Source organism: Rhinopithecus bieti, unplaced genomic scaffold (genome assembly GCF_001698545.2).
Source record: "Rhinopithecus bieti isolate Rb0 unplaced genomic scaffold, ASM169854v2 scaffold_3057, whole genome shotgun sequence".
In the NCBI taxonomy this organism is placed as follows: Eukaryota; Metazoa; Chordata; class Mammalia; order Primates; family Cercopithecidae; genus Rhinopithecus; species Rhinopithecus bieti.
Genome location: NW_016803927.1, coordinates 366,291 through 391,727, shown reverse-complemented (window position 1 = coordinate 391,727; position 25,437 = coordinate 366,291). Strand labels below are relative to the sequence as shown.

General features: G+C 40.6%; 2 protein-coding genes and 1 pseudogene across 5 annotated transcripts in view; all 3 read right to left on the bottom strand.

Annotated features, from left to right (window-relative positions):
• EEF1AKMT1 (EEF1A lysine methyltransferase 1) overlaps nt 1-5,634 on the bottom strand; it is a 46,684-nt gene extending 41,050 nt beyond the window's left edge. Inside the window, exon 1 of the mRNA XM_017859206.1 lies at nt 5,546-5,634. The gene's annotated coding sequence lies outside the window, so the exon portion shown is untranslated. The remainder of the gene's footprint in view (nt 1-5,545) is intronic.
• Nucleotides 1,162-1,502, bottom strand: LOC108519924 (thymosin beta-4 pseudogene; annotated as a pseudogene).
• Nucleotides 5,635-11,506: 5,872 nt separating the features above from the next.
• The window catches only part of XPO4 (exportin 4), a 77,027-nt gene continuing 63,096 nt past the window's right edge, over nt 11,507-25,437 (bottom strand). For 2 of the 4 annotated variants that reach the window (XM_017859164.1, XM_017859186.1), the window contains 5 exons: nt 23,133-23,251; nt 21,507-21,637; nt 20,516-20,633; nt 20,008-20,100; nt 11,507-16,530 (listed from right to left, as the gene is read on the bottom strand). In XM_017859164.1, coding sequence (XP_017714653.1) covers nt 16,333-16,530; nt 20,008-20,100; nt 20,516-20,633; nt 21,507-21,637; nt 23,133-23,251 — 659 coding nt within the window. In that variant the 3' untranslated portion in view covers nt 11,507-16,332. Of the gene's footprint in view, nt 16,531-20,007; nt 20,101-20,515; nt 20,634-21,506; nt 21,638-21,667; nt 22,928-23,132; nt 23,252-25,437 lie in introns of those variants that run through there. The other 2 variants (XR_001882753.1, XM_017859174.1) reach the window with 2 other exon arrangements.

Below are 25,437 nucleotides of genomic sequence, written 5' to 3'. Positions count from 1 at the left end.
AAAAAAAAAACAAAAAAAAAACATAAGTTTTGCATCATTGACTTTATTTTCAATTTCACTGATTTGTGCCTTTCATTTCCTTCCTTCTACTTTCTTTGCATTTGTTTTGTTTTAAGCTACCTTTTTGATCTGGGAGTTTAGAACACTGTTTTGAGACCATTCTTCAAATTTAAGCGTTTAGTGCTTTAAATTCCCTTTTAGCAACATCCCAGCAAATTTGTATACTTTTTCACCCATTTTCATTCAGTTCAGTGTACTTTTAAATTTCTGTCTGGCTCATATATTATTTAGAAGTACACTGTTTAATTTCCAAGTGTTTGGAGATTTTCGTTAGGTTTTCTAGCATGTATAATTTCAATACTTTTTTCAAATGCTGAAGTTTGTGTAATGGCTATGGATATGGCCTATGTTGGTGAAATGTTCCATGAATACTTGAAAATAATGTGTATTTTGATGTTGTTGGGTGAAGGGTTACATAAATGTGAAGAGATCCTTTTGGTTAATGGTGTTATTAAGTCCCCTGTATCCTTCCTGGTTTCCCATCTAGTAGTTCTATCGATTGCTGAGAGGGAATTGAAGTACCCAGCTGTAATTGTGGATTCAGTTTTTACTTCATGCTTCATGTAATTTAAATTGTTCTCATTTGGTACGTACACTCTTAGAATTGTAGTTTGTTCTTGATGAATTCACTCATCATTATGTAATTCTGTTGTTGTTGTTCTGGTGATTTCTTTACTTTTTTTTTTTAAGTTTTAAAACTTATTTGCATATTAAAAAATCGTGCATTCAGATAATCAAAATCATTTTAACAACAACAACAAAAAAAATTGGCACTCTGATTAAACTGCATTACAGCCTGCAGGACACCTTGGGTCAGCTTGGTTTTACTCCAGATTTCACTGTCATCCCACCCCCACTTCTTCCACCCCACTTCTTCCTTCACCAACATGCAAGTTCTTTCCTTCCCTGCCAGCCAGATAGACAGATGGGAGAGGCAGGCGTGGCCTTCGTTGCCAGTAGTTCTTTGATGTGAAAGGGGCAGCACGGTCATTCAAACTTGATCCAACCTCTTTGCATCTTACAAGTTAAACAGCTAAAAGAAGTAAAATAAGAAGGCAATGCTTGTGGAATGTACAGTGCATAGTGGCGGCACACGCCGCATCACGATTCGCCTGCTTGCTTCTCCTATTCAATCATTTCTCTGGAAGGCGGTGGATATTTCTCTTGCAGTCTCTGTCTTCGTCAGTTTCGATTTATCGAATTTCTCGATCTCAGCCATATCGGGTTTGTCAGACATGGTTGCGGAGGAAAAGCGGAGCGAGGCGCGCAAGAACGAGCAAAGTCTGGTCTGCGCACAGGCCACCACCGAGTTGACTTCTTTACTCTTATGTCTACTTTACCTGCTATCAATAAAAGTGCTCATGCTTTTTTAAAAAAGCTTCTATGGTATATATTTTCCCCTTCCTTTCACTTTCAACACACACACACCCCGCTAATTTTGAAGTGAGTTTCCTGTGGGCAGCACATAGTTTTCTTCTAAAAAAAAAATCCTGGCCAGGCGCGGTGGGTGGCTCATGCCTGTTATCCCAGCACTGTGGGAGGCTGAGGCGGGTGGATCATGAGGTCACGAGTTCGAGACCAGCCTGGTCAACATAGTGAACCCTGGTCTCTACTAAAAATACAAAAACTAGCCAGGCATGGTGGAGGGCACCTGTAATCCCAGCTACTCGGGAGGCTGACGCAGGAAAATCGCTTGAACCCAGGAGGCGAAGGTTGCAGTGAGTGAGATCGTGCCATTGCACTCCAGCCCAGGCAACAGTGTGAGACTCCAGCTCAAAAATAAAAATAAAAAATAAATCCTTACTGATAAGTTCTTTTATTGGTGCATTTGGACCTTTTACACTTAATGTTATTATTGATATATTGTGCTTAAGCCTGCTATTTCATTATTTGCTTTCTGTTTCTTCCCTTGATTTTTTTTTTTTTGAGATGGAGTTTCACTTTCGCCCAGGCTGGAGTGCAGTGATGCAGTCTTGGCTCACTGCAACCTCTGCCTCCTGATTTCAAGCGATTCTCCTGCCTCAGCCTCCCCAGTAGCATTGTTTCCACACATAAAATCTGCTGTAATTCTTATTTTTCTTCATGTCTTTCTTTTCTATGGTTTTTAAGGTCTTTCTCTTTCTCTTTTAAGGTTTTAAGGTCTTTCTCTCTTTTAAGGTTTTCTAAGGTTTCTAAGGTTTTAAGGTTTTAAGGTTTTAAGGTTTTCAAATTACTGGTTTTGGGTATTTGATTATTATGTGCCTTGGTGTGGTTTTTTACATATTTCTTGTACTTCGTGTTTATTGAGCTTCTTAGATCTGTGGGTTTATAGTTTTTCACCAAAATTGGAAAAACTCTGCCCATTATTTCCTACATAATCTTCTGCCGCCCTTCCCTTTCAGGGACTCCAATTACACACACATTTAGCAGCTTCATATTGCATCACAGGTCTTTGATGCTTTCTTCATTTTAAACTTCTTTCTCTTTGTATTTCATTTGTGATGGCTTCTACTTCTAGTGTTCAAGTTTACTAATCTTCTTTTCTTCTGTGTCTGATCTATTAATCCCCTACAGTGTAATTTTCACCACAGACATTTCATCTCAGACATCTCCAAAAGTTACATGAGTTTTTATTTGCATATTTCCAGTTAACATGTTCAATCTTCCCTGTAGCTTTTTGAAAGCATAGAATATAAATTTATTTTAGCATCCTTGTCCACTACTTCTAACATATATCTATTCTGGGTCAGTTACAGTGGACTGATTTTCCCATTATGGATTGTATTTTCTTGCTTTTTTACGTCTGATAGTTTTTTTTATTGAATGCCAGACATTGTGAATTTTAACTTGTATGCTGTATATTTCTGTATTCCTATATAATTATTCTTGATTTGCACTGAGACACAGTTTAGTTACTTGGAAACAATTTGATCCTTTCAGGTCTCATTTTCAAGACTGTTAGACAAGAGCAGAGCAGCACTTAGTCTAGACTGATTACACCCCATTACTGAGGCAAAACCCTTTGAAGTACTCTATCCAATGCCCCATAAATTATGAGGTTTTCCAGTCCAGCTGGTAGAAAAAGCCACTATTCTTGGTCTTGAATGAGTCAGGTACTGTTCCTTCAAATCTTTTCAGATGTTTATTTCCCTATCTTCCAGTAGTTTCTCAAGGAGGTCCCTCTGCAGATACTTGGAGTTCTTTCTCTCTTCTCTCTGGTACTCAGCCTTGCACTCTAGCCATCTTGGCCTACCCAGATTCGCAGCTATTAGTGTATGTTACGTGTGGCACAAGACAATTCTTCTTCCAGTGTGCCCCAGGGAAGCCAAAAGACTGGACACCTCAATCTTTTGAAGGGTCTATTGGAAGGCTTAGATGGTAAATAGTGGTTAATTTCAGCGAATTTCAGCTCTCTGATCAGCAGCAGCTACCCATTCTCACCCTCCAGGCCCCTGACAAGCAGCTATGCATGCACTCTTGTTTTAAGTCTTAATTTATAAAGGTGACAGAGAGGACATGGAGAGATCAATGCCATTGAAAAGAAAGTTTTATGTTACAATTCTCCCCAGAAATGAGGGTCATGGCATGCCACAGGGGGCCACATGAAACTCTGTCATGAGCAGAGAGCACAAAGCAGAGAAAGGACCTGAGACTATGCCTTTATTGCTAAATAAGTGGGAAGGATCTAGGTAGGGACATCCCCTATAGGGCATAAAGCAAAAACAGGCATTCTATGGTTGTCACCAGGAAGTCTGTGATATGAGGTTTGTGCACACACAAGAGAGGGCTTAAAAGGATGATGTAGGCCGGGTGCGGTGGCTCAAGCCTGTAATCCCAGCACTTTTGGGGGCCGAGACAGGCAGATCACGAGGTCAGGAGATGGAGACCATCCTGCCTAACCCGGTGAAACTCTGTCTCTACTAAAAAATACAAAAAGGTAGCCGGGCGAGGTGGCGGGTGCCTGTAGTCCCAGCTACTCGGGAGGCTGAGGCAGGAGAATGGTGTAAACCTGGGAGGCAGAGCTTGCAGTGAGCTGAGATCCGGCCACCGCACTCCAGCCTGGGCGACAGAGCCAGACTCCGTCTCAAAAAAAAAAAAAAAAAAAAAAAAGGATGATGTAAACAACTTTAGCCTTTAGTTTATCCCTGTAATTAATACATGCCAAATAGGCAAACACAAAGTCTAAGTAAACACACAATAGTTCCAGGAGCAGCTTGGCTATGCACACATTGAGGAAACACCTTGCATAAAACTTACAGGAAATACCGTCTTTCAAACATTGGAATAATCTGTTCTGACTACCTTTGCTGCTTCTGATAAGACAGTCAAAAACACAGGTGGCAGTCATTGTTGCAAGCCCCTCTCCCTCTGGCTAAAGTGACTTTCGGCAGATTTAAAGGGCCAACACCTTTCCCCCATGCTTTTACTTTTCTTTTTTACCCTTTCGGGAAGCCAGACATCTAAGAACTGAGACATTCAAACACAAAGGCTTCCAGAGTTATCACATTATTATTCAAATGCCCAATTTTCAACATAAAAATTACAAGGCACACAAAGAAACAGGAAAGTACAGCCCATTCAAAGGAAAAAAATAAATCAAGAGAAACCATCCCTGGGAAAGACTAGATGGTTAATGAGACTCTAGATCAGCAGTTCTCACAGAATGAGGAGCCCTTTTGTCGCTAAGGGGAACATCTGGTAATGCCTGGAGACATTCTGGTTGCCATAAATGGGGAGGAGGGTGCTACTGGCATGGGTGGGTAGAGGCTGCCGAACTTAAAATTCACAAGACAGCCCTCCACATCAAAGAAGTATCCCACCCTACAAGCTGCAGCTGAAAAATTCTAGGTTAGGCAGACACATGGCGAACACCAACGGTAAGGTGGAGGCCCTCTATAGAGAAGCACCATTCGCGCCCTGGGATCAGAGTGAAGGGACCTGAGTGGGGAGAGCAGTGAAAGAGCAGGTGGAGTTTCACCTCGCCTGACGGAAAGGTAAGCATGAAGAGTGAGGATTTCAGAAGGATGGAACAGCCTGACCAAAGGGTCGGACACGTTGGCTTGCAGCGTAAGCAGGGATTAGCTGCCTTCTCATGGGCTGTGGTTAGTCTCTTTTTGTATAAAATTACTCACTTTCCATGTTATCAAATTTACTTAGGGCAAAACCACCATACTATAATTTCCACATTCATTCTTGTGTGAAATTAGGTTAAGATAGTGTGATCCAGCAGAAAGAGCATTAACCTAGGAGCCATCCCAGACTCGAGTAAACCGCAGGAGAGCGAGACTCCCTCTACGAATGGGTAAGGCCTAGATATTCTCCAAATACTTTTTATAGATTGCTGTATGATTCTACCCTTAATCCAATTTACGTCCAGAAAAGGGCCAAAGGTTTTCATTCTCTTTTCATCTTTGAGTCCCCCTGCCTCAAACAGTTCCTTCCTTACTGCTTTCCAGAATTCTATGTATCCTGTTTTAAATTAACTTTAAAAGGAGGTAACGCTTACAGTGAAATGCAGGTCGTAGGTGTGCAGTGCGACGTTGTGATGGACACCGCGTGTAAGCACAACCCCATCAGGAAGGCCTTCCTGTCTGACACGTGGCTCCCTCCGGGATCGTCCCAGCGCTTCTTCCGCACCTCCGAAGCTACTGGCTTTCGAGTCAAGGCAGCAGCCGTGAAGCCGTTTCGCAGTAAAGCCGTCCTCGTCCTAGTCTATTCCACCTCGCAGCCCCCGCACCCGGCAGGGGACCCGCCTCAGAAGCCCCGGCGACAGGCGTCGCGGGTGCCCGCCCTCCAGCAGCGGACAGTCAAGCTTGGTCGGGTATTTCGCAAACTCCATCCGCGAACTTCTGAGAGCAAAGATGGAAAGGACCGCAGGCCGAGTCCTGTTTCTACTCGGAAGGAAGGCCTCCACGCGCTGCCGCAGCCTAGGGGTTCACGCTCCCCTCAGCACCAAGGCTGCCTGAGGCCCGGAAGCCAACGTGCGCGGCCCAGGACGCGGCCCCTTCCAGCGACCCAGACACGAGGCCCGACCGCGCCCAACCAGCAACCAGGACCCATTCTCAGGCCAGCGCCAGCTCCTTCCCTCAGGCGTCCGCCAGCCACCGCTAACTAAACTCTTCCACCACTACCGCCCTGGAAAAAGGGTGAGAAACAAACTCACGAAAGGCACCTAACCCAGTCCAAAACCCCTCGGCGGCGCGCAGCCAACCCCACAGCTGCGCGCGAACCCGCCACTCACCAGCCGCGCGTGCGCAGTCGCCCAGACTCGCCGTGAGCAGTGGGAGGGGCTGACCAGAGTGGCGCTCGCGCAGGCGCAGACCCTCCCGCCCAGGCGCTTGCGCAAGACAGGCCATCTCCCGGCAGCGTCTCACTCTCGCGTTTACAATCGTGGGGATTGCCTCCAGCTGGGAGTCGTTCCTTCACTTGTCTCATCAGCTGGCTCCAAGAATGGTGGCAAGAGATATTTAAGGCCCTTACAGGGCGTGGTGGCTCACACCTGTAATCCCAACACTTTGGGAGGCCGAGGCGGGCGGATCACCTGAGGCCAGGAGTTCGAGACCAGCCTCACCAACATGGGGAACCCTCCTCTCTACTAAAAATACAAAACTTAGCTGGGCGTGGTGGCCTGCGCCTGTAATCCCAGCTACCCAGGAGGCTGAGGCGGGAGACTCGCTGGAGCCCGGGAGCTGAGCCGAGATCACACCACAGCTACTCCAGCCTGGGTGACAGAGCAAGGCTCCGCCTAAAAAAAAAAAAAAAAGAAATTAAGATCCTAATGAAAGTTAAACCCACTGTTTTGCACTGAGTCAAAGTGCAAAGTAGGTTTTCAAAGTCAAGGCTTCATTGGTCGATTGCTCAGTCTTTTAATCAAATCGTTGACTTTAAATGTTGACATCAAATTGAGGCTTTGGTAAAATTTAAGGGATTGGCGGTGTTGGGAGGGGAACCTTTAAAACTCGTTAGGTTTTCAGGGTCTTCAGTGTTGAGTGGGTTGATCAATATATATATTTAGACATCTAGCACCATAAGTACGTACGATTTTCGTCAACAACACCTTAATTATCTGGCACATACAGGCACTGATTATTAAAAGGTTCCCTTACGTTTTAGCAGTTACCAAATTATAAGTGATACAAAGTATTTGTTTTCAATTCCCCAAGAACTCAATCTATATTATGCTCCTACCTCCCTTTCGTCCATTTTCTTTACCAATTTCATGATCGTGCTAAATTTTATATATTCTGCTGAGCAATGTGAAAATCCTTTCTGGTATAAGGTAAGGATATAAACTGTTCAGCTGGCAAATGATGCTATTCAGTAAGTAGTTCATGAAACAGTAGGTTTATAACTTTGGAGGTACTGTAATTTCCATTTTAAGAACTATTTCCTGTTTATAATAACCCATGCTACATTTTGACTTTGTTTTGAATTGATGACAAGTCTATTAACCAAATATTTCAAGATCAGGTGTATTCTGGAAAAGGAACAGGAAGAAAATATGTTTAAAAAAAAAAAAACTAAAAGAAATTAACACAGCCGGGCACGGTGGCTCAAGCCTGTAATCCCAGTACTTTGGGAGGCTGAGGTGGGCGGATCACGAGGTCAGGAGATAGAAACCATCGTGGCAAACACAGTGAAACCCCATCTCTACTAAAAATATAAAAAAATTAGCCGGGCGTGGTGGCCGCGCCTGTAGTCCCAGCTACTCGGGAGGCTGAGGCAGGAGAATGACATGAACCCAGTGAGCTGAGATCCGGCCACTTTGTTGTCTGGGCAACAAAGTGAGACTCTGTCTCAAAAAAAAAAGAAAAGAAAGAAATTAATACAAACTGAGAAACAATAACCAACTTTTATGAGTGCATTTTTTATGGAGGTGGTGTTCAATAAACAAGAGACTGCCTCAGCTTATAACTACTTTAAACAGAAGTTTACATTCAGTCGAGTCTGACTGAAACAGTAGATCATTTTCTTTCAAAGCTGACAATGTTTTAATAGCATATGACATGTTATCTTCATGTATTTTACTATATACTATTTTTACTATTAAAGTGACCATAGATGTCAAAGAGTTTTTTATACCTTCACTAGACCTCATTGCTCAGACAGCATGACAGTAATACAGTAAGATTAATATTTTCCGGGTGAAACCTGTGCACTGTAATTTAATGGTTTTTGCAAATCATAAACATGTAAAATATCAGAGGAGTACAGTCTCATTAAAGGGAAAATTACTTGTCCAGTTAAATTGGACATGAAGGATGTCTTCAATTTCAATTCAGGAATTATTCCTTTTGTGTATTCACCAATGATTGTTGTTCATATTGCTTCTCTTCAGAAATGGTGCAAAAAAGAAAGTAAACCAGACTCGGGGCCAGGTGCAGGGCTCACACCAGTAATCCCAGCACTTTGGGAGGCCGAGGTGGGCAGATCACCTGAGGTCAGGAGTTTGAGACCAGCCTGGTCAACATGGCGAAACTCCATCTCTACTAAAAATACAAAGATTAGTCGGGTGTGGTGGCACATGCCTGTATTTCCAACTACTTGGGAGGCTGAGGCAGGAGAATCGCTTAACTCGCGAGGTGGAAGTTGCAGTGAGTCAAGATCACGCCACTGCGCTCCAGCCTGGGTGACAGAGGAAGTCTGTCTCAAAAAAAAAAAAACAAAAACCACACTAGACTCAGTTTTCTTAAAACAACAACAAACAAATTACCTGTAATTACAAAACAGATTCACGTGTTTTCTTCCATTGACTGCTTTATCAGTTATTCGAATTATCCTAAGCATGTTGCAAAGGATATTCCTTAGATTTCTAGTCCTATACAGTACTTTGAGAAAAGATTGTATAAAGTAAAAATCAGGAAAATCTGGTTAAACTCTTCTTCTGAGTTTCACAATAGGCATTAATGTATTAAAGCCTTCAACTTAATGCACTGAAGAAACCCATTTTATCAAAACGTATTTAATAACAATTATTTTTAAGAATTACTAATGCATGAAACTCACTTTGGGAATCACTGTTAGGATTTTTTCATTGTTGTAGAAATAATAGGTGCATATTCAGCAGAAAATAAAATCCTTGTTGCTGTGCTTTGAACAGCTCCCTTGCAAAATTCAATTGTTGCCAATGTGCCAGTATGAAGAGGTGAGGCTTTTAAGAGGTGATTAGACCAAGAGAGTTCCTCCCTAATGAATGAAATTAGGTCCCATTACAAAGGAGCTTGAAGGAGGGAGTTGATTCTCTCTTGCCAGCATCTGGTGACGGCTTTCTTGCCTCTTCTACACCATGGAAGGAGAAGGGCAGCCTCCAGAAATGAGAGAGTAAGTTTCTGTTCTTTAGTCTCAGGTATTGTAACAGCACCAAACAGACTAAGATAGTTGACTTAAATAGAACAGACTAAGATAGTTGACATAAACAGATCCATTTTCTCATTAAAAAAAGATACAGTAAATAAATATGGTGAATTCTACCCCAATATCCCTAGGGTGGCTGTGGCTAGGGCTACAACCTAGTATCAATATGAAGATATTACAGCATGGATTTAAAAGCAATTGACTATTAGGTATCAGACCTAGTGTTAGGATACATTTATCTAATAAAATGAAATGTGTTTTCAGAAATCATCTTTAAATACAATGGAATTTATTGAACATCTACTATTGTATTTTATCCATCACTTTTAAATTTTTTCTTTGGAACACTTATAAGCTCATGGTATGGATAACAGACCTGTGGAAATTAATGTAAGCCCTATGTAGGTTAGTTAGAAATTGAATCTAGGTCTGCCTCTACCCTGCAGTCTACCAGTTCAAGTAGCTTTACCAGGTAAGTCCTTAGAAACAACCATAACATCCAGGGCAGTGCAGTTATAAACAGGTGTACAAATAAGAAGTTCCACTACTCAATATATCTCGGGCTTTCTTAAAGGAGTATTTGAAGCCTAAGATGGTAAAGCAGGCAGAAATGAACATTATCAAAACAAGAACAAAACTGCTCACTACTATGGGAATAAAAATGTTGAGCAGATCCTATTTGTTTTTGTTCATTCATCATCTCTGGGAAACAGCAATGACGTACCTCAGTTCACTCTCACGCTATATATTAAAAATAATTTACAGGGACACTCAGTAGGAGGTTGAATTATACACCAGAACTGAGACAGGATGCTGCAGGGGGTGCTGTGTGGAATTTCCCAGCAAAAGATTATTTCATTTATTTCACCAAATATACCATTTCCACTTAGTTTTAAAAGAAGTCAAACTGAATTGCCATTTGAGATTACATAGAATGCACAAGACCCGATCTGAGATCCTATGTTTAAAAAAACAAAGAAGGCCGGGCGCAGTGGCTCACGCCTATAATCCCAGCACTTTGCGGGGCCGAGGCAGGCAGATCACGAGGTCAGGAGATCGAGACCATCCTGGGGAACACGGTGAAACCGTCTCTACTAAAAATACAAAAAATTAGCCAGGTGTGGTGGTGGCGCCTGTAGTCCCAGCTACTCGGGAGGCTGAGGCAGGAGAATGGTGTGAACCCGGAAGGAGGAGCTTGCAGTGAGCCGAGATCGCGCCACCGCACTCCAGCCTGGGCGACGGAGCAAAACTCCGTCTCAAAAAACAAACAATCAAAACTGTCTTATAATCTAATCAGCCAGTCAAAGGCGTCACTCATAAGCAACCAAACTGTATTTTTGGAGAGCCCCATTAAAGATGTCTTTTTAAAAAGCAGTTACAGATTTTTATATATTTGGGACCTTTGAAATCATCTGTGGCTCTCAAATGACAGATGATTAGCTTGTGTGTATGGCCCCACACTTGGTAATGAAAGAAAGGAAACAAAAATACACTCTAATTGGTTTTCTTAAACAACTTTTCTTTATCCACCTTTGGAGGGGAATAAATCTCAATATAACCTAAATAACAGCATTACAAATCAAAGAATATTCAAAGCATATTCAGGTTAAAATGAACATTTTAAAATGCATTTTCTTTAAAAATTAACTTTTCACTTCATATGTTTACAAGATTTAACACTAGGCAAAGGGTGGATTTGTCTAGCACACAATAAGATGGTAATTCACCACTTTCCCTGAAAGGCCAAAAAGAATGACTCAAACTGCTAAAAGTATTTACTAAATATGCACCAAAGATAATCACTTAACTGTGAAATTGTTTTTAAGGCTGTGGGCTGAGATAAATATTATAAAATATAGACAGAATTGTTATATTTCTAATACTGGATATGCTGTGAGTACCAGGGGTTCTCCCAGAAGGTAATGCAAATCTTGATTTTTATCTGTACAGATGTCTTCATTTTTTTAAGTTTAAAATTATTTTAGGACTGTGTAATGTCCCCAGTGTCAATATTCCTATAATGGTAAAGAAACTAGCACCATTTCAATGAGTTTCATAAAAGAGTCTAGCTAAATACCCACGAACAAATCACACATGGTCAAAACAAACATGTAATAAAAATATTTAGTGACAAGACACATTTTAACTCCCATTTATGAATTTTAAAAATACAAATAAAATTTTATCAACCTGATATTCGGCCTATAACTGGCTCAATACGTGGCCTTAATTTATTTCCTAAAACCATATTGCAGCATCTTCTGAAAAACTAAATGCAACTTTATACCTTCATTAGTTATGTTAATAGAGGTAAATATTTAAACAGTACACTCATCCCTGGGTCTTTAAAAAAAACTGAAAAGTCTTAGTGGAAGTTTAAAATTTTAATATTTATAAATTTAAAAAATTTTACACGTGCTGAGTGGTAGCAGTGCTAACATTTTTGTGACCATTAAACCACAAACTCACTGCGTAGAGCTTCTTTCTTTGTACAGAGAATCAAATCACAATACCAACATTTGCAATCTGTAATAATTTTATGTGGTAAAAGACACCACACCAGGAAGCCTGGGCTCAGAAAACACTTGAGGTCAGATCCCCAGTAGGTACATAGTGCAGATGCAGTATGTAATTTCAGGCTAGGAAAATTAGCTACTAGTATGTATCTGACAGTTCCTAATAGCTAAGAGGCCTAAGAATGCAGACTGGGGGGAAAAAAACAAACCAAAACCAAAATTTAAAAAAAAAAAAAAAACATCTCTCCAATTGCTGGGAGGGCCTGGGAACAGGGAAATATCAAACCACAGTGGGAGAGGAGGGTAAAGACGTGAGCTTCACGCGGGTCATGGGCGAGCTACACCGCCCAACTCTTAGGAGGGAACTGCCACAGCCGGCTTCAGCATTCCAGTCTTTACTAAGACTTCCCCATAGAGCGCTACAGCAGGAAACCGATTCTTCATTCATTCTCTTAAAACAGAATGAATGCCCAGTATGAAACTTCTATTTTTATTGAACCAAACATATTCTTTGGTGAACTATGTCATGGGTTCCCACTATAATCAACCAAGCATACTTCACATATTTTATATCTAAATGAAAATATGCTTAAAATTCAGCCGGAACCACGGCACTTCACATCAATCTGAGCTCAGCAATATGCCTAATTTGGACATTTTAATTTTAGAAAACGAATTTTTAAAAATTCTTAAATGCAGTGTTTTCAGAACATAGTTACCAAGTCGGAGAATAACCACTTCCATTTAAAAAACAGTTTAACACATTATAATATCTTCAAATCAACAATGCTGTTTTGTGGGAAAGCTTACAGAAAATTATAATGTTAAACCTCATAGCCAAATCAGTTCCTTATTCTCTGGTTTTAAAAAATACAAACAAACCTTAAGAAGTCCTGAGGTTCCTTCTGACTTAAAAGGTTAATGTTTTATTCAGGAACCAATAATAACTCCTCATTAAAGACAACTAACTCAGTAAGGTCTACTGACAACCACCTCTAACAACAGAGGTGGCACACAGATAAAAATTATAACAGAGAAAAATATTATTTCAGGGTTCAGAATGATGTTGTATATTAGGAGACTCAAACTTGTAATCCTTGAAACTGACAGCTAGTTCCCTTCAATACTTGAGGGGTTCATAGAAGTATTAACAGAAATGGGAAACATGGTGATATTATAACTATAAAGACTTGACATTTTTGGTAAAAGAGAAAGTTCAAAGACAGTTAAGGGGAGTGTTAAATAATGCTGATGGGGGAAATTGTATAGATAGTTGCTTTTCAAATGAAATTCATGGACAAGTAGTAGTAACCATCTCATCTGAACAGAGTAATGTAAATAATTAGATACACAGTTTACAATGAAATAAGACTAAATTCTTAAAATTAGTTTGAAAAAAACCTGCGGTTTGTTTACATTAAATGTCACACTTTACACCAGACAAAAACTCAATGCAGTGATGTTAACATGCGACTGTCTTCTAACAGAGATGGCCAGCCTGTAAGACCCGAATAACGGTGTTGGAAAGGACACTGTCGAATACTGTCAGGTAGTGTTGCTACTGAGGCAGCCACCCATCCAGCATAAGGACCATAAAAGCAAATCAATCCTTTTAACAAAACAAGAACACAGTTACCGGTGCTACTACAGTAACAGACTGTGAAAGTACAAAGTCTTTCGTGATTTTGCCTTGGGAAATAAATGGGTCAAGGAAAACGAGAAACAAAGAATGTATGGAAAACTAGAGGTTAAAGGATACTATACGAACAACAGAAATTTTATAAAACAAAAATCTAAAAATGAAATACTTGACAGTATCCCTTTGACATATATAAAAGAGGGTACAAATAATGTTTTTGTTTTAAAAAATGTTTTAACAACAGTCAGTTTTAACAGAAAAAAAACTGACTAGATTTAAGCCAGTGTTCTTGAGACCCACTGGGCCAAGAGCATTAAAACAAAACAAGACAGGAGAAGTTAATAAACACACTCAAGACAAAACTGGACAAAATAAAACACAAAGTGAACAAGCATCCAATCAGGCAAACACGCACACAACCACCCGGAAAAGGTCTAGCTGTTGCAACTCAGTGGCATCCCCATCACCTAAAAAATGGTAGTGGCTTCTCCTCACCCCAGTGTGCCAACATTCAACATTCTGGTGATCTCGTTAAGTATTATTTGGTCCAATCTGAGGAAGGTCTTTTTAAACTAAAACTAGTCTAATGAAATTAGACCTCAGGAATATGGAGGTGAGATTTTCTATTTTCAGTATTGTAATAGGATCTGGGCAAATTCTGCAAATATGTTGCCATCTGGATAAAAGCTGTTACATATAGATGCCTTTTTACTTACCAAGGCATTCCTTTCCCACTCATCTTTATTTTTAATACCTTGATTATAGTTTTGTCATGGCGCGTGGACCTGTCCAGTCAATTGTGTGTTTCAGTGCCCTTTGGTAAAGAGACTGTACTTAGCACACACAGATACACATAATTCACAGCAGCTGAGAAAGCCGGAGGGCGCTGGGACACACAACACCAAGAACAATGCAGAACAAACAGATTACTGCTGCATGTCACTTCAGGTTTTTTAAGGGAAAAAAAAAAACACCAAAAAATAAATGCATCAAAGCATTTTTAAAAATACAGAAACGTGTACTTCAGGATGACTGGTATTAGTTTCCTTCCTAGCAGTCTTTTCAAGATGTTTTTGCTTCCCCTTAATTGTGACTCAATGGTGATCAAATTGAGAGAAATGTAAGTTATGGCCCAAGGCCCTGCATTCACATCTACCTAACATCACATGCACAGGTTGGATGTAATTTAGATGCTCCAGTTTTGTTAACTGTTAATAACACAGAATTATACAAAGTTTTGCACAGCATCACATGTAATGACATATATGCTATATGCAATCAGGTAGAAAAACTGTATTTGCAGAATGGTGTAGCAGATAGGTATCAGGAACATGGTGGAAGCAGAGTTTCATGAGTGCACCTGTGCCACAGTCCTCTACCTGTCACTGTGTTGTGAAAGTATTGCAATGAGTGGAGTTTCATATGCCTGCTGTGTATAAATTAGCTTTTATTTCCACAATGTAAGCTGGCACACTGAATTAGGGGAGCATGGCAGCTGTATAAAAATCCTGATTAAAAGATCAAACTAGAGGATCTAAAGTGAATTTTTAACCTCTGAAATTAAATTCACTGGCTCCCGTGACTGGAGAAGAATTATTGCCCCTAATGCCCCAACGTGCAATAGTCTGTGTGAATCAGTAATTCACATCCTTTACAATAATTATTGCTTAAGCAAGCCATTTAGAATAGATATGGGCTATGTGGCTGGAGAGAAACACACTCAAAAAGTTAGACTAGACGGGAACAAGCCTTTCATTTCACCGATAAACCTACATAAATACACGATCAAAAGGGGCAACAGGCTCACAGCAGCTAACACCCTAAACCAACTCTGAAGCATCAAGACGTGGTTTCTTACTAAAACAAATCAGCTGTTTTTGTACTTTCCTCTTAAAATTAAGGCAATGAAATGGCTACAGTTCCTAAGGTTATTTTTATAGAACAAAAATATACATGTATTTTCCTCCTCAAGTTCAGGCATCAGAGTATGATTAGTGACTTGTATCACACAAAACCTGCAACACTGGATTGATGTAAGAGAGACAGAGAGAAAAGAAAGAAAGAGACAGAAAGCAAGAAAAGCAAGCAAGCAAGAAAGCAAGCTAAGAAAAAGCCAACAAACCCCTGGTGATGTCTCCCCTTCCTGCTGAATTATAAACCCAATCATCAAAGGGAGGAAAAGCTAGAAAGCATAAAACCTCTGAAGAGTTTTCAATGTCTCTTTCATTGATTCAAAACTTTTGGGGTGACGGAAAGGAGAAGCTTATTAACATAAAGACTCCTGGGCCCAACAACCAGACATTAAGACTCTGAAGGTCTACAGATGGCGCTGGGCCTAAGAATCTACCTTTTCACCAGCTCCTCAAGTGATGCAGGTGATCTATGGAGATGTTGAGAAACACTACCTAGCATATATCCATTTCATATTTAATGACAAAAATTCTAAACTTTGGCTAGCCACCTATGTTAAAAGGAAAAAAGGCACTGCATATGTATTTCGTGGTGCCCATATCTGTTTGCACATATATGGAATTTCATTTTGAAAATTTTAAATCATTCAAAATCTAAAAGACATATGTATGACAGATTGTGGCTAACACTTAACAGCAGAAGCTGATGCCAAGTTGACCTCTCCTGTTTCACTGTATTACATACATATCAAAGTTTCAGGCTCTCCAAAATCCAAAATGGCCAAATGAACTGAGGAATAGGACAAGACTCAAGTCAACTTTCAGCAATTCAGTGCACTTTGCAGAAAGGATCTAAAGCATGAAGTTATGTTGTTTATTTTACACAAAGGAGACCACCGACATTTGCCATAAATTCTTCTAAACTCTTTAAGAAGGCCATCTTCTGCTTCCGGTCCAGCGTGGGAGGAGTGCTGCTTGCAGTGAGCTTATTGAAGGCATCTGCTAATCTCTGGTAAATAACTGGGTCTTGCTGACTTGACAGTAATGTTTCGACCAGTTCAGAATATTCAGCCTATTGAAGAGATAAAGAAAACACAAGTATCCTCCTTAGAATATCATACAAGTAGATCATATCAGTTACTGGACTGTGGGGTTCCAAAAGGCAGGGGCACATTTTAAGAGTTAACACTTAGAGTAATTCAGCATTTAAGTACTACTGTTTGAAAACCTTTTACATGAATTAATTCATCTATCATTTACAACAATGCTTTGAGACCGGTACTGTTTCTATTCCTATTCCAGAGGTGAAAGTTTGGACACTCAGTGAGGTGAAGCGATGTGGCCCAGATCAAGCAAGAGTCCAGGCAATGTAGCCCCAAGACCCATGTGATAAATAACTTTGTTGTGCTGCCTCTTCAAAGCACGTTATTCCTATTTATTTTGCATTTTACATATAATCTAAGTCTGCAATAGTTCCCCAGAGGTTAATAGAGATATATTGTACACCCAGTTCTGAGGACAGCGGTGTGCACAAAGACAGGACAGGCAGGAGCCTTTTGGGAGGAGGGGGCGGAGAAATATATTCCAGCGCCTTCTCCAAGTGGAGCAGGGCCCTCTGAAAGCTCCAAACCGGCATTGTGCCCAGCAGCTCTTAGAGAAAGGGCAGGAAAAGGACTTTAGTAAATACAGGAATATGGGAAATTTTTTTTTTTTTTTTTTTTTTTTTTTTTTTTTTTTTTTTGAGACGGAGTCTCGCTCTGTCGCCCGGGCTGGAGTGCAGTGTCCGGATCTCGGCTCACTGCAAGCTCCGCCTCCCGGGTTCACGCCATTCTCCTGCCTCAGCCTCCCGAGTAGCTGGGACTACAGGCGCCGCCACCGCGCCCGGCCAATTTTCTATTTTTAATACTCTATTGTAAAGGCTTAAAAAGGAAAGTGGAAGAAGGTTTAGGCTTAAGGGAAATTCAACCAGGACAGAGGTAAGCTCTCAACAAAAGCTGGCCTGGAGGCCGGGCGCGGTGGCTCACGCCTGTAATCCCAGCACTTTGGGGGTCCGAGGCGGGCAGATCACGAGGTCAGGATATAGAGACGATCCTGGCTAACACGGTGAAACCCCGTCTCTACTAAAAATACAAAAAAAACTAGCCGGGCGAGGTGGCGGCGCCTGTAGTCCCAGCTACTCGGGAGGCTGAGGCAGGAGAAAGGCGGGAACCCAGGAGGCGGAGCTCGCAATGAGCGGACGTCGCACCACTGCATTCCAGCCTGGGACAAAGTGAGACTCTGTCTAAAAAAAAAAAAAAAAAGCTGGCCTGGTCAGACATAGTGGCTCAGGCCTTTAATGCTAGCACTTTGGGAGGCTGAGGAGGGAGGACTGTTTGAGCCCAGGAATTTGAGACCAGCCTGGGCAACACAGTGAGATCCCACCTCTACAAAAAATTTAAAACTTAGGCAGTTGTGGTGGTGCACAGCTGTAGTCCCAGCTACCTGGGAGGCTGAAGTGGGAGGATCGCTTGAGCCCAGGAGGTTGAGGCTGCAGTGAGCCATGACTGCTCCACTGCACTACAGCCTGGGCAACAGAGTGAGATCCTGTCTCACTGCAACCTCTGCTTCCTGGGTTCAAGTGACCCTCCCACCTCAGCCTCCCAAGAGTCTGGGACTACAGGCATGCACCACCAGCCTGGCTCATTTTTGTGTTTTTAGTAGAGACGGGGTTCTGCAATGTTAAGCAGGCTGGTCTCAAGCTCCCGGCCTCAATCGATCCACACACCTTGGTCTCCCAAAGTGCAAAAATTACAGGCATGAGCCACTGCGCCTGGCATGCTGTAATTTTTCACTGGCTTCTTGGGGTATCATGATAGACCAAAATGGTGAAACCAAACGTTAATTACATTTGGAAAAGGAGGGTAAGGTGCAGCATCCCAATCCCCAACCATGGAGCCAGAGCGGCACCCCTGACTACCCTATCCAAGGGACAGTCCTGTTCACAGGGACCAAGTATAATCTCCTATCATTTCCCTACTCATAAGAAATGGTAGAGGTGGCAAGGCGTGGGGCTCACACCTGTAATCCTAGGCACTTTGGGAGGCCGAGGAGGGTGGATTATTTCTTAAGTTCAGGAGTTCTATACAAGCCTGGGCAACATGGTGAAACTCTGTCTCTACAAAAAATAAGCCAGGTGTGGTGGTGCATACCTGTAGTCCCCACTACTTGGGGAGCTGAGGCAGGAGGATCGCTTGAGGCCAGGAGGCCGAGGCTGGAGTGAGCAGTAATTGCACCAGTGCACTCCAGCCTGGGTAATAAAGTGTCTCAAAAAAAAAAAAAAAAAAAGTGAGATAGCAGAGCCTCTGGGGCCAGGCAGCAGGTTTCATACTGGCCATTCCTAAAACCTGCTCTGTTCTACAGTGTGCAAATATGTTAAAATGGAAGGGGAGGGGAGAGGAGGGGAGAGGAGGGGAGGGGAGGGAGGAAGGGACAGAAGGTGGAAGGGGGGGAGGAAAGGAGGGAGGGAGGGAGAAGGGGAAGGGAGGAAGGGAGGGAGGAAGAAAGGAAAGAAAAGAAAGAGATAAAAGAAAAGAAAAAAGAGAGAGAAAGAAAAAAGAAACAAAGAAAAGAAGGAGGGAGAGAGGATCAGAATGTAATGGTTTAAATATATGCAGACAAGAAGACTACCTTGCTAGTAAGCAACAAGTATATGAAATGACAGAGAAAGGGCACAGAGTTGAGAGGGGTACCACCTGCAGGAAGTGGCAGCCTACCGCAGAGGGCAGGAAATAGAGCCCCAGAGCACTCAGCTTGGGGCACAGATGTTACAGGAAATCCAGAGAAAGGAGGTCTTTAAAATAGTGTGGAAGACCTGCTCTAAACCCTTTTTAAAGATGGAAATAAAATGCCATAGCTTCTTGGCCATGCTGGGAGGTGTATATATACATATATGTGTGTATATATATGTGTGTGTATATGCATGGGAGAGGAAAATGGGAAACTGAGGCAGCAAAATATTCAATATGGTCCTTTTCATACATTTCACAGGCACCTATTCCATCAAAAGCGGGGAGACAGGGAAGCTAGCCTAACTCTTCTATTAACCCCATTATCAGTGATGCTTCAGAGTCTTTAAAAGATCAACAAAATGAAATAATATACTGTTTTCTATAATATGCAATAAAACACTGTCTTCCATACTGTCTGAAGGCAGACTCTTCCTTGTCTGCCACCTTGTTTCTCTTACAAAACCATGAATTCTTCACACACCCATTATGTATTCGTCATTCCTAGCACAGGCTTTGGGGCAGTGACCATTACAAAAGATGGTTCATAATGGTGGAGGACAAAAAATAAATGCTTTGAATTGTCAAACAGCTGTCAGATAAACACAAACTGACATGTGAAAGCTAATAAAGAAGCTAAGAAATATTGCCCCACTGAAACAGAACTGAGGCACTGAGTCACAGATCCCATAAGAAAGGGGGGATTAATGACCCACCATCTATCTCAACAATTTCTTTGCAAAACAGAATGAGAAGAGTCCCCTGAAAAGAGGCATGTCCAGTACCTGGTGCAAACACACCAACGTGTAGAAAGCTTCGCCAGCTGCAGTGGTCATCTCTGTGTTGTGCTTTTGCAAAACCAGCATATCAAAAACCAGCTGAAATTACATTAAGACATAAATAAAAATATAGGATGATCATATATCCTCCAGTCCCTCCCCAGTCCAAAAAAGAAAAAGAGAGGGTTGGTTGTTATTCTATTTATTAAATCAATCTGAAATTTTCCTTAATGTTTAAAAAAAAAAAAAGACATTGCAACTTGCTGTGGTATCTGAATAATCAACGATATCAAATTCCCTCAATATTTACCACATCAATGTTCAAGAACACAAAAAATAGTGGATGAGAATGTGTCCATGAAGAGTTGATCTCCAGGAAATAACAGTGAACACGAAGTCACAGTTTCCTCGCCCCCGAAAGAATGGAAGCATTTCCTCATTCGAATGCAGAATTCTGTGTACTGACCATACTTTTGAAAGTAGATGATTTTCTGACCTACCACAGACATCTTACCTTCAGAAAGTGCCGTGTTGCTAGAAAAAGTGGTGAGTCTGTTTCTTGTGCTTTTGCACACTGTTCAGCTAACGGTGTCAGGGCCTCCAGGCAGAGCTGGCAAACCTCCGAACTCATTCTGATCATGAAGGTCAAAGAACAAACTCGATTGGATATATTCGATTTATAAAAGATAAAAAAAATTATAGCTAGTGTTAAACGGATGAGTGTTTCTAGAAATGAATACAGACACACAAGCAGACTCCTGGGCAACCTCTTCACTGAGTTATATAAGGAAAGAAGATTTCCAGTGTTCTTCAGATCGCCTGTAAGGGTTCTGGGTTTGAGCCTGGTGATGTACAGCTTGTTTCAGTTTATGATACATACACCTTATTAAAAAGTCATATTATTCTCTACAATCACAGCTACGACCAGAGACCCAGCTCAACGTTACTAATGGGACCCTGATGAAGGGGTAACTCTGGAACCAGGGACCGAATGCCTCAGAGATCTGTGAAAGGACAGGACGAGGCAAACTAACGAAAGAAACAGAGCAGTTATAGAAGTGACAGGTTTTTGTTTCGTTTTTGTTTTTTTTTTTGAGACAGAGTTTCGCTCTCGTTGCCCAGGCTGGAGGGCAACCGCGCAATCTCAGCTCACTGCAACCTCCGCCTCCTGGGTTCAAGCGATTCTCCTGCCTCAGCCTCCCAAGTGGCTGGGACTACAGGCACACACCACCATGCCCAGCTAATTTTTTGTATTTTTGTAGAGATGGGGTTTCACTATGTTGGCCAGGCTGGTCTTGAACTCCTGACCTCAGGTGATCTACCCGCCTTGGCCTCCCAAAGTGCTGGAATAACAGGTGTGAGCCACCGCGCCTGGCCCAGGTTTTTTTAAGAAATAAAATTGAACCACAAAAGAAAACGAAAAATGTAAACTTAAAACACTTTTCTTTAAAGGAAGATCTTTTTCCCCAAATGACAGGTAACAATGATGTTCATTTAAAGGATATGATGTCATTCCTAATTCTAGGGAGTACATCAGACTTTTAAACAGATCCTCAGGAAGCTGTGGTATTTTTTCAGGAAAAATCTCACAAATAAATGTGATTAGTTTGTAGTATTGATTACAAAGGGTTGGAAACTGAAAAAGAAATATTAAATTATTTGGATGCTCATTAGTATCCAATTTTATTTTCATCAATGCAATAAAGTAACTGACAAGCTTCTAAATATAATGATTTCTTTAAAACATGTACAAGATATGGAAAACATGAAGACCAAACTAAATGTAAAACAGGTACAAATAAAGGGCATATTTTAGTAACTACTATGAAACAAAGTAACAGACAGTCTAAACAATGATCTTCTAGATAGTTAATAAAAGCTAAGGTCAATTTCAGATATTCTATGTTTACCCTGAAAAAGTAAACAAGGCAGCCAGATTTAAAATTATTAAACAACCTGGGAGTAAAACCTTTTTTAAAATGTATTTCCATTCAAGCATGTTGAAAAAATTCAACGTTAATACAAATTGTAAAGACTATGCACAGAGCAGAGTATTCGGTCTTTACGCTTCCAAAAACATTCTTCCAGTTGTACTATCCTAGAGAACTGAGGTAAAAGTAGGTAATATGGTTCAAACACACTTAAGAAAAATACACACTTAAATGTTTACTGGCTTGTTTAAACAAGCCCTACATGCAAATGAATATGAAGAGTTGACTAAACTTCCTCATCCTGCTGGCTGGCTGCTGCATGAATACCATGGATCATCAGCATTGTTTCCAATAGTTAGAGATGTTCTCAAGGAGGGAAGCACACGGTTCGACCCTGCTGTGCTGGCAATCTGACAGGACCCACTCTTCTCGTACGTACTCACCTTCTGGACACTTCTCAGCCTCTACTCTCTTACTTCCTCCTACTCTCCTTCCTTGTCTTTATCCCGTGTGTGTGTGCACGCACACAGGCACATACACAAAGTCCTCCTTTCTTTTCCACCCATGTCCTCATCCCCACCCTTATCCTGCTATGAGAACTCATGACAAGAGACCTCCCTCTAGGGTACTTATAGATGGTAGAAAAATGTTGCCTCACCGCCACCACACCCTCAATATTAACTGGCAAAACCAAGGCATAACGTAGTCAGAACGTGCAAAAACTTTAAAACAGCATCAGTCTTGGATGCTTACCATCCCATTTTTACACGGTGCCCCTTGGAAAATGCCTTCCTTTGCTCAATCCTTTAACCTGAGAATGATGTTCAGAAAGTATCAGAGGAAAACACTGAAACTTTTAACTTACTTTATTCCCTTAGTGACAAATTATGAGGTAATCAAAACTGCTAACAGAATGTCGTTTCTAAAAGGACAGGCTTCTTTCTGTAGCACTCCCTGACAAAACGAGTCACTAATGTGTGGGTGCCTGCAGGACTCTGGGGCAGAAACAGAGACTGAGTAAGGGCCCATGTTACTGAGAAGCACGCACAAGTAACCATTAATGAAAATGCAAAAACTGCATCTTCATGTGCATTTAACAGATACAACTACTTAATTAAATCACAGACATATTCTTGTCTAAAGTATCTTTGAACTTCAATTACATATAGTTTTATGTTGACATTCAATTTCATTAATTACCTTCAAGAGATCCTGTGACATCAAAGGCAGAATTAGGTTTACTCCGTACAATACAACATCTGCTGCTGACACAGATCTGTTTGCTGCTTGACCTGGCTCATGTCCTCTGAACACTTCATCTATGAAAATAAAAGGATGCAGGCTTATGGTGGTAACATCAATAAATCTTCCAAGTGTGTATTCTGTCTTTATGAAAATAAACTCACCTCTAGAGGCTAAATAAATCAATGAGTGAATAATAGAGAATCTGATCTCGTCCTGCCCAGTCTCTGGCGAGGAGATGGAGGGGACAGCACACCCAGGGGTGAAAAAAAGGATCTGAGACCCCAGTCCTGTGTCATCCTTTTGAGTTTTATTAGGGGATATGAGTACTTGATACGGAAGTATTGGGGAGGTTAAGAGCAAGGGACAGTCTAGAAATAAAACTAATGCTTAATCAATGTTTTGAAATATAAAATCTACTGGCATAGTAGCCATAATATGAAACAATTTCTATAGAAATATCCATTTGATTTCAAGTGTGTATATTATTATTTCTATAAAATATTTCTTAAAATATTATTATTTCTAAGCTTAAAAGGAATGCAGGAAATACAGAAATTAAAATGTTACATAAAAAAGAAAGTATTTTAAAAGGACAACCAGTATGACAAAGGTTATCATTCTTACTACATATGACTTATATCTAAATTAATGAGAATACTAAGACCTAAACAGATAAACTAACATCTCTAAACAAACATTTATCAAAGTCTTGACTCTAAAGGAAAACAGTCCATTCCAACTATTAATCAAGCAATACAAATGTTAAAAAGATACTACTTCTGATTCATTACATTAAAATAATTTGTAAAATGATAACATTTCATTGCTGGTAAGGATAAAATGTGGCTAACCTCAAAAGCAATATATAAAGACCATTTTGAGCATTCTATCTATTACGGATATAATCAGAAATTCAGACAGCCTTGTCCACAGAAATTATCAGTGCATCACCATTTGTAAGTGCAAAAAGGTAAATATTCCAGATGTCCAATATTAGGAAACAGGTTAAATTCCAAAATGTGGAATGCCACATAACCATTAAAAATATCATCACAGATTCTAATGACAAGGGAAAGGTTAACACTACATTAAACAAAATGACAGAATATAAAATTGAATTTAGTTCACAGCTTGCCAGGAGTAAAAGCAAAACAAAAGCAAGCTTGTCTTTAGAGCATGATCACAAAGAAAACTGAATAAAAATAACCAAAAAAGAAATTCCTAAAATGGAATGTACAGTTGACTCTGGATGGTGTCCAAAAGTAAGCATGATTTTTCTGTCTCTATATTTACAATTTTTTTCTATTAAGGGCATATTTCTTATAACAACAACAAAAGATCAAATGAGGGGTATGTGTCTACTTAAAATCCACTTGTTAAGCCTAATGCTGAACTTCTCCCCTGGAATCTGAAAATAAGACAAATCTGGTAGTATGTCAGAAACAACTAGGAAATGTAGTCAAAATATAGATTTCTAGAGTTAGCAGGTCTGAGAAGGGGCCTGAGTGGGGGCATAGAATAAGAATCCAAGAAAATGATTATACTATGTCTAGAAATGAAAAATTTGAAACAATTAGCTGATTTATGATACACAGGGTAATCATGACAGTAAATCATCTAAACATATACATGTTTTATCTCTGAGTCTTAACATTTAGTTACAGATTTCTCTGGGTACAAGGTTCTTAGCCTGGGGTCCTGACACACCTGGAAAATTTATAGGTTTCCAAGAGTCCATGAACCAACTAATACTGTATTAGTAAGAGGTTAAGAATGTTGGGCCCAGTGGCTCACACCTGTAATCCCAGCACTTTGCGAGGCTGAGGTGGGAGAATCATTTGAGCCTGAGGTTGAGGCTGCAAAGAGCTATGATCACGCCACTACACTCTAGCCTGGATGACAGAGGGAGATCCTGCCTCTCAAACAACAACAAGGAAAAAAAGAAAAAGTTAAGAACTCCTGGATTGGGCAGAAATGACCTGAAGAAAGTTAGAAAACTTGGGTGAGAGGCTGGGCCTAAAAACAGACCAGAAAGAATTCACTGAGGAAAAGTGAATTTGTACAGTGCTTTTCAGACTATCTCACCTTGGTACCCCTAGTTAACTGCAAAAAAAATAAAATAAAATAAACAGTAAACCTTCTACACTGTGAAGTTGATGGTACCTAGCTCAGGGCAGATACTAGAAAAACCATGGCCCAAGAATAAAAAAAAAGAAAAAAAAAAAAAAAAAAAAAAAAAAAAAAAAAAAACAAAACCGGG